Genomic DNA, 9,306 nt, shown 5'->3' with positions numbered 1-9,306 from the left:
TCGATTCCTTTTCCTTTCAAGCGTAATCTCCTCGCCGCCATCTTGAGTTAGGGCTCTGGCATGAACAGTGAGTTCTGCGCAGCGGCTCGTCCTCCAGGAAGAGCCGACTTCTCCCAGTGTTGGGGCGGATAGCATCTTCTCTTCCCTCCTTCTTTCCTTCCTTCCACAAACTTGAGACCAGCGCCTAGAACAGAGTGCGCAAGGAAGGGGATTAGCTTTGGAACGAGTTCATCTGCCCGGCTCCAAAATGGTGGGTGGGTGGCGGGCCCGTAATCGGGCCTGGCCTTGTAAGCTGCCACGTGCGGTTCGCTAGGGCGTTGCTGGGATGGTGGAGGAGTCCAGCGGCGTGGAGAGGCAGGGGCGGAGCCACGGCCCGACGGAGAGTAGGTACTTTAGCGGGGGCGGGGGCGAGAGGAGCCGCAGTCGCAGCTTGTCTCTTCCATTCTCAATCTTCGCTATGGCTTCCGTTCCCGAGCTGCTGAAGCAGGAAGATGACCGCAGCAAGGTGAGCATAGGTGGATTGGAGCCGAGCCGCCCGTTCCACGTTGATTGCCTGCTTTCTTTACCCGCCCTATCTTTCTCGGTCTCTGTTGAGAGCTCCCGAGAAGCTCTTTTATTCCTTTGTCTCTTGCTTTTGCCGCCACGTTTCCTCAGATTTCCCCATTCCCTCTGGCCTGCCACCCGTCCTTGCGCTTTCCCTTCGTTGCTGTAGGGTTTCTCCTGTTCCACTTTCTCTCGCGCACATCCCCTTCTCTAATGTTGCCTAGCCCTTGAAATTGACACGTTTCCTTTACACACCTTCCCCCCGCCCCAAACCTGCACCTTGTAATTGACACGCAGGCCCACTGATTGAAATTAACACCCTATACCTTTTCCCAACACTTCCTCTGCCCCCATTGACTGCATTCCTCTTGAAAGCTGCTTTTTAGAGCTCCTCTGTGAATTCTTTGGACGGAGGGGTGAGTGGAAATCATACCTCCTGCTCCCCAGGCAGTGAGTGGAGAGTGTTTGTGTATTCTCAGTGGGATGAGAATTTTTTTTTTTTCTCTTTAAGGTTGTGTGTTTGCTCTCATTGGAATGATGACAAAAGAACAGTTTAGCGCTTATTTTAGGTTTGCTGAGCCCTGTGCTTAGGTTAAGTCATTCGATGTTTGTCAGGTAACCCTTTGGGGTAGGCGATTTTCATTTTACGGATGAAGATATAGGCCCAGAGAAGCTAAATGACTTTTTAGACGTCATGCTGGTTTTGTATTGTTAAGTAGGATTTGAACGCGGGCAGTCTAGCACTCGATGCACCGTGCAATGCTGTTGTATTTTCCCAGTAGATTGTAAACTAAGTTAGAGCACTTTTGTCTCAAAGTTCCTTTTACGAAGTAGGTGGATAATAAACGTTTGCTGAACAAAATCGTGTGGTGGACCGTATTCTGAAAGTGGCTTTCAACAGCCACTATGATGTACTATGATGTGTGTACGTGTTGTTCCGAACAGTTCCCCTGATGGTTTCCCCAAGGTCTAGTTAATAGTCCCAGAGAGTATAGGAAAGATGAGAGGCTGTGACTATTGACAGTACAATAAAGGGACTATGAAAGAAACTCAATATTGTCTTTTGAAATTTTTGCCTTTGGCGTTTTTGTGCTAGTTTTTTTTTTTTTTTTGCTAGGTAATGAATGTTGAGAATTTGTCAATTTTTTAAAAACAAGGATTGCTGTTGTATTCTTCACTTTCTTTTGTCCTCGAGTTTATTTCCTCCTGGGAAGAACTTTCTTGGCCCTCATATTGGGAGAATTCCAATAAATTTAAGAAAAATTACATACTAGATACGCTTTAGTACATAGATTTTGCACATGACTGATGCTTACGTACTTGAGTTGAGCATGGGGCTTACACCTTCCGTTGTCAGGGATTGTGTAAACTGACTCCCTTTTTCTGTACAAGTGCTGAAAATTATGAAAGAACCTAATCTGGATACTACTGGCCTATTTTTAAGTGCATTGAAAGACTTTGGGAATGTAAACTATACCCTCTTCCTTTCCAACTCCTTTTACTCCCAGACCAGACAAAAATCTGACAGTTATATGTGTATGCAGTATGCAAAATCTTTTCTCTTTTGGATCAAAGATTTTTTTTTGGTCAATATGTGCAATCATTCCACTAGCCCATGATTTTAAATTTTTTAATTTAATTTTTAATTTCTTCTTGGCCATATCTGCTCTTAAATATGCATGGTCTATCCCATGCACTGGAGGCTATATCCAAAATACTAATGTGGAACTTGGGTTGGATGTCTCCTCTCTTACCTTCTCTTCCAGTCACGTGTCCTTGTTAATGACTTTTGTGTTACTGTTTGCTGAAGTCTTGCATCTTTTCCATTCATTACCCTTTGAGTTATCTGCAATTTTGATTCTTAGTAGAATTTTAAGATTAAGTATTTTATTGTTATCGCACATAAACTCTATATTAAAATTGTTTACTAGATAGGCAAGTATTTGAAAGTGAATTGGAATTGATAAGTTCCATTAAGGAGAGATTTTCTTTTAAAAAGTAGTGACCATGTTTTCCATTAATAGTAAGTTTTTTATTCTATAGATTATTGAGCAAATTTGATCTCATTGGTCAGGTTCCTGCATTTTTAACATGACTTTTGGCTCAAATGAAACAGAGCTTGATTAATTCAACAAGAGGGTCATTGTTTCCTGTATGAGTTATTGAAATGCTACTTTGTACAGCAGGGATCCCTTGGTTTCATGTGCATTTTGTATGTGTAGGGGGAGTAGGTGTAATAAACTGGTGTTTTGTGTGGTGGTGTGAGAGATAGGGTTAATAGATTGTTCTTTGATACTGCTAGCCACATGTATTTAAGGATAAATACTTTGGAGCCTACTTGTTTTTTCTGTAGTATCTTTTTTCTCTTTCCCCCCTCTATTTTGTTTACTATTCTCTTGAGGCCAGCATTTGGATATCTTAAAGATTCTAACGAGGAGATGCTTTTCTAATTGCCTTATTGATTGATCTTAAGGATCACCAATATCTTAAGAAAGCCAACCTTTCTGTCTAATTTTTTTTTTTGAAAAGGAGTGGGAGGGGAGCGTTCAGCTGACATTGCAACATTCCTCCTTTTATAGTTCCTGTTTACCCTACCCCCCCCCATAGAAGTGTTCAAAGAGTTCTCCCTCCCCCCCTCCCCCTCATACGCACTTTGTAGGGAGGTTAACTGGTCTTTAGGAAATGAAACACAATTTTTGCCTTGCAAAAATGATCCTAGGGTATGGATGAAAAGGTAAGCAACTTCTGTTGCTGTTGTATTTACTATAAATTTGATACTAAATGGATTGCTTAGGGAACATTGGACTTTCTATTTGAATCTCTTTTTTTAAAGTAACGTCTTCATTTTCTTTTGCTTTCCTGTTATACAGCAAAGAAACAGAAACAGTTGCCCTTTCCTTTGGAATCTTACATCAATAATTTGTTGTATGAGATTGGACCAAATCTGTACTGGTCCTTGGGTGTACCCTGCAGATTGCATTTTGAATAAAACTGATAGAAGTTTGTGTAGTAGTGATTTGCCTCTTCCTTAAAAAGTGCCCCCCCCCCCCCCCACCAAGGCAGGTAGAAATCCCAGGATTAAGTGCTATCTACCTTTTTTCTTGGGGTGAACAAAAATTAAGAGTGCTGGACTTAGCATCAGGAGAAATATGCTTATGACACTTGCTAGCTGTGTTACATGAGCAAGTCACTTAACCTTAGTCTCCTGCTTCCTTATTTCTAAAATACGAGATAAGACCCATATTCACTCATATTGAGTGTATTTATTCATAAGGTTGTTGGTGAATGTGAAACGAGATTATATTATGGAAACTACTAATTATCAGCTATTAACAGTAATTTAAATATATGTTAAAAGGGGTTACATTCCTGTAGGACTGCATATTTAAAACTAAAATCTGTGAATTAGTTAATAGTCATCTTAGAGTAAGACTAGAGGAGTCTGGGAAGAAACAGGGAAACATGAAGCATTGAAGGAGCTAGGATAGGGTGTCCAGCATTTCTCAGCAAAGTTAAAAGATAATTTAATTGTTAAAAGAAGAAAATAAAGACATTTTTTCTAGTTATTCAAAAACAAAAAACAACTAAAATCTGTGGTCCTCATATTCAGTTGTAACTATAGTAGGAAAAATATTAAATTGTTTATACTTTGTACTAAAATTCTTTGCTAACGTTTCAAGAAAATAAAATGACTGTGGCAGTCCCACAAAAATACCACAAAGACAGCACTACTTCACTGAAAAAATAATAAGGTGTGCTGCTGGAATCATAATGATATCTTATTTGGCTTCCCTCCCTGTAACAACAGTTTGGCTAGCTGCTGCTGTAGGGGTGTAAGACCCAACAAGACCAGCAAGAGTTGCCAGCACAGGTTCTTTGATCTGCTTTTCCAAGGAAAGCAACTTTAAGGGGTTAACAGTCCCACTGTAATCAAACATACATACATCATTCACTTAGTTCAGAGGGAAAAGCCAGCACCCTGAACTTAAGAGCAAATACAAATAGAAATTACAGAAAATATCAACAGATCAAATAACCCAATTCAGCAGACAGGCTTTATCTAATCAAGGCATCCCATACATAGTCACCAAAATGAGAGGCACCAACATGGGGGGGGAGGAGGGGCCTGGCTACCCAGAGCCTCCACATTAACACTCTTCCAGTGAGTGAGAGCCCCAGACAGAATGCTAACCTCTGAGTTTATATACCCTTTTTAGGGCCTGTAGGGTTCATTCCTAATCAGCAAAAGGGTATGAGCCTGGGGCTTTGCACCTGGTAAGGCTTAATCAAAGGCACTTAATTACTTTTGCATTCTAAAAGAGAAAACAGTAAAAAAAAAAGTCCCATCTTAATTATCAGTACATTGCCTTACCCCAGAATTCTCTTGGTTTTTGCTTATTAGCCATCTACATGTCTGTTTTTTCCCCAGGAAATAAGGGATTTGAAGTAGTTCAGAGCAGGTTCTTCTGTGTTGTGGGGCTGCCTCTTCTGGATTCTATCTTGAAGGATTCCTCAGGCTATTGGGATCACCTCTGTAGCTCTGTACTTAAGCTAATTGCAAATGACCAAAAGTGCTTTGATCTTCTTTTCCAGGTATCTTTTCCCATTCCCCCTTACCCCCACAAAAGAAAAGCCAAACAAACTATGAGAGGGGAAAAAGTAGGAAGAAGAAAAAGAGTCTTCAGGGCCACGTTGGAACCACATTCAAAATCTAACTGCTTAAAAGACTATTATTTTCCTCTTGGTGAGAAAGATTTCTTGGGAGGGCTTTGGGACAACTGTTAACTTTTTATGTACAGACAGAGTTGTAGAGGGAAGAATAAAAATGATGCTGAATAGGTGAGAATAATTTTTTTCCTCTAAAATATTATATTTAGCATTTTTCAACTTTATTTTGCTTCCAAATTGCTTTTTTCTTTGTACTCATGGTATTTTATTCCTTCAGATCCTCCTAGACTAGTGTTGATAGGTTGTAGCATTTATTTAAAGGGTTCGGAAGATGCATGTTGCTGGAATAAGTGGGAAAGCTGCTACTTCTACAAATAGGTGGTTGGGAGTAGGAGGGAAGGGATCAGAACAAATTGAGATATAGCCAAGTTCTGGCATAGTTTCAACATTTAATCCTTTCCCCCCATCATTGCACCAAAACAACCACTGCGTATCAACCCTAATCCTCTCTTCAGTGAAGTCTGGACCAGCAGTGACTGGCATCCCCCAGACAAGACTCACTTCCTGTCTCCGAAAAGACCTGGGGCCTTTACTGCCCAATCAATATCTTAATTCAGCTTGTTGAATAATTTCTATCAAATGATTGTCAGATATAGGGCATAAGATAAAATCTTGGACATTTTGTTGACCTGATTCTTGTCTGATCTTCCTTAAAGATTCATCAGCTTCATGATTATATGAACTAGATGGCATAAAAGCTTCTTTACATTAGCTTTCATAAATTGCATTTTGTCTGTTTGAAGAAAGGTTCGGTGAGAATTTTGGTAAGCAGTTTTCTCCTCACTAAAATAATAAATACAGAGTATTATTTCAACTTTCTCTGTATTGTACCCAATATTCTTGTTATTCCATACCTTCAGTTTCCCCCTTCCCCAGACCAGCATTTATGTGTGGTAGAATATATTTTAAGCCCCACATTCATGACCAAATTGACTTGTGAAATTCTATATAAAGAATTAAAAGGGTGAGTTAACAGTATTAAGAATGAACATGTGAGTTTCTCAGCCTGGTGTTTTTGTCTGTAGTGGAAAGCTAAAGTGTTTTCTTTCAAAGCCTACAATTCCTAAGTTACACAGTTTAGAGTGAGATGACCTAGTGCAGAGTAGTCAAACAGTGGCTCCCTGCAAAGCTCAGGAGTGCAGCCTGTTGACAGAACCAGATTAAAATGTAATTTGAAAATGTTTAACAAAATAAGTAAAAATACAATATGACTAATGACATTAATTTGGCTTTTTTTTCCCTCTTCCTGGCAGGGCAATTGGGGTTAAGTGACTTACCCCAAGGTCACACAGCTAGTACATGTGTCAAGTGTCTGAAGCCGGATTTGAACTCAGGTCCTCCTGACTCCAGGGCGGGTGCTCTACTCACTGCACCATCTAGCTGCCCCCATTTTGGGTTTTCTAAGTCACTAATGGGATGCATTTCTATTTGAGTTTGACACCACTGCTCTAATGCAGTCTCTGCCTTGAAACATGGCAGTTCAGTCTCCCCTGATTCTGCTTTCCCCTTTCTAACCTATCACTCACACAACTGCCAAAATAATCTTCCTAAAGCAAAGATAGGACGGACTATACCACTCCGGCCCTAGGACCTTCTGCAATTATCTATTGCCTCTGGGATAAAATGAAAATTCCCCAGCTTGGTATTTGAAGCCTTTCGTAATCTGGCTGTAGCCTACTTTTTCCAGGATTGTTTCACGTTATGAAACCCTTTGTGTGTTATATGTTCCAGCCAAAGTAGCCTATTTTCTGTTCTTCAGACTTGACATTCTATCTCCCATGTCCTCCCTTCCTGGAATGTTCTCTTTATTTCCGCCTCCAAAAATCTCTAGTTCCTTACCAAACTTAATTCGATTGATCTGTGTACATGTTTTTAGCTTGCCAGTAAAGGATAAATTCCTTGAGGATGAGGATTGGCTTTTGGTTTTTCTTTGTATATTTGGTGCTTTAATCAATCAAGAATTTAAGCACCTTCTGTGTGCTAGGCACCGTCCATACAAAGTAGATATTTGCTAAATTGTATTGAACCTCTTCACAACAACGCACATATATTTGATACACGTGACAATAGGGAGCCTCTGGGCATTTATTGAATTAGGGAAATGACTTGGTCAGATCTGTATTTAAGCAAAGTAATTTTGGCAATGTGGACAATAGAACCAGTCACCTCTAAGATCCCTTCTAGTTTGAATTCTCTGAGTATTCATGATTATTCCTTGTTTTCCTTATCTCTTTGACTGGTAATTTGTAACTCAGGCAAAATAAAGGTCATGCTGGGAGGAATAAGTGCTTAAAATTCCTCTTGAAAGAAAACTAATGAAAAGTGGATCATAGGTTTAGAGCTGGAAGGAGCCTTGGAGGTCATCTTGTAATCTAGGCCCATCCCCTCTGATGAGGAAACCGAGGCCTAGAGGGGTTAAATGACTTGCTGAGGGTCACACAGGTAGCTCGTAGCACAGCTAGGATTTTGAGCCTAGCTATTGTGGAGTTCCAGGAAAACATACTATTTTCTTTTAGTTAATCTCATAAACCAGTTTGTAGTTCTGAGGATCTTGTGCCTGGTGCATGATGGTTCTGTATTTGCTTGAGAGCGCCTTTTCTTCCCCCGTCTACTCAGTTCTGCTTTGGATTTTTTTTTTTTTTGCTTTGGATTTCTAAAGGAAGCCTTTAGCAATACCCCTTAATGCTAGTATGTTCCTTTTGTTGATTTTTTTCCCATTTACTCTGTATTTATCTTGTTTTTACGTAGTCTTCATATTATCTCTGCATTAGACAGAGAGCTCTTTGAGAGCAGGGACTGTCTTTTGTTTTCCTTTACATCCCCTCAGTGCTTATCACAGTGTCTGGCATATAAATATAAATATCTAGATTTGACCATCTAAAATAGGACATTTAAAGTTGACCATCAATCCATTAGTCAGGTGACTTTGAAAATTCGCATTTTTTTTTACTCTGTATACATTTTGCAAACCTGTAAATAAACAATTCCTGCTTGAAACTTCATGGTGACTTTGGTCTGAAATGAGAGGGAGGGAAAGAGATCAATATTACCTGAACTCTTTGTAAAACAATAATTTTATTTACTCATGTGCCAGCTAAAGTATTGAACCCAGGGGATTTGTTTAGAAAAACCCTTAGTGTTTTGTTGTTGATGTTGAAATTGTGGGTGCCAATAATAAAGTATACTGTAACTTCTCATCAGTATTTAGCTACTGAATTCTTAGTCTAAAGAACTAATTCCCATCTTAAGTTTTCTGCAGAGTGTTTTCACCCAAAAGAAACTTTTTGCATCACTGGTTCTGTATGTGTTAGGTGTTTTAAGAGGGAATACTTTGTTATCTTCCTTCACAAACTCATCACTTTGGTTTGTCGGGTTCTGCTGTTTGGTCTAGGAAGATAGGTATAAGGAAACAATTTGCTTTGCTTAGCCTTTAAAAAAAAACCAAACTTCGATGTTGAATTTCTGAAATAATTCGTAGTCTCATTTTTTAATGAGTTAGTGAATTCAGAATTATAAAATGTTAGAGCTGGAAGGGGCCCTTGAGCAAACTAGTCCTACATTTCACTTTCTATTAGAAGAAACAAAGTCCCATAGAGTATGTGAACTTAAGCAAATCACTTGGGCAGCTTGTTGGAGCCATGAAAAGACCTCTTCCTTCTCTGGGCTCTGATCTCCGTCTCAGTGCTCTTCCTATGCACCCCACAGCTGCCTCAAACCAATAATTGAGTTACTGGTTGCTGTTGAGACACACCCTAAATGTTGTCTTTGGGAATAGTGAAACTACTGCTGACTTAAATAAGAGGAAGAAAAAAAGGAACTAAATGAATATGGAATGTCACGTTTGAGGCTTCATTGTTTCAGTTGGATAGTTAATTTGTTTTAATGAACACCGTCAGTCAATTTTTTTATTGTATAATATGATTTTGGCATCCTTGTATTTCCATTTAAGTATGCATTGATTCCAAATGAAGTCTTAGTGAGTAGAGACCTAATTTTGAAGGAACTGCTTTCCTGTTCCTAATTTCTCCTTTTACT

The 9,306-nt window shown here is 39.5% G+C and overlaps 1 protein-coding gene across 1 annotated transcript in view; it reads left to right on the top strand.

Annotated features, from left to right (window-relative positions):
• Positions 1 to 22: 22 nt before the first annotated feature.
• Positions 23 to 9,306, top strand: part of SNX5 (sorting nexin 5) — a 44,504-nt gene continuing 35,220 nt past the window's right edge. The window contains exon 1 of the mRNA XM_036750182.1: positions 23 to 505. Within this exon, the coding sequence (XP_036606077.1) occupies positions 326 to 505 (180 nt within the window). The 5' untranslated portion in view covers positions 23 to 325. The remainder of the gene's footprint in view (positions 506 to 9,306) is intronic.

This window comes from Trichosurus vulpecula, chromosome 3, assembly GCF_011100635.1.
Source record: "Trichosurus vulpecula isolate mTriVul1 chromosome 3, mTriVul1.pri, whole genome shotgun sequence".
NCBI lineage: Eukaryota > Metazoa > Chordata > Mammalia > Diprotodontia > Phalangeridae > Trichosurus > Trichosurus vulpecula.
This window is presented reverse-complemented; position numbering and strand designations above follow the sequence as displayed.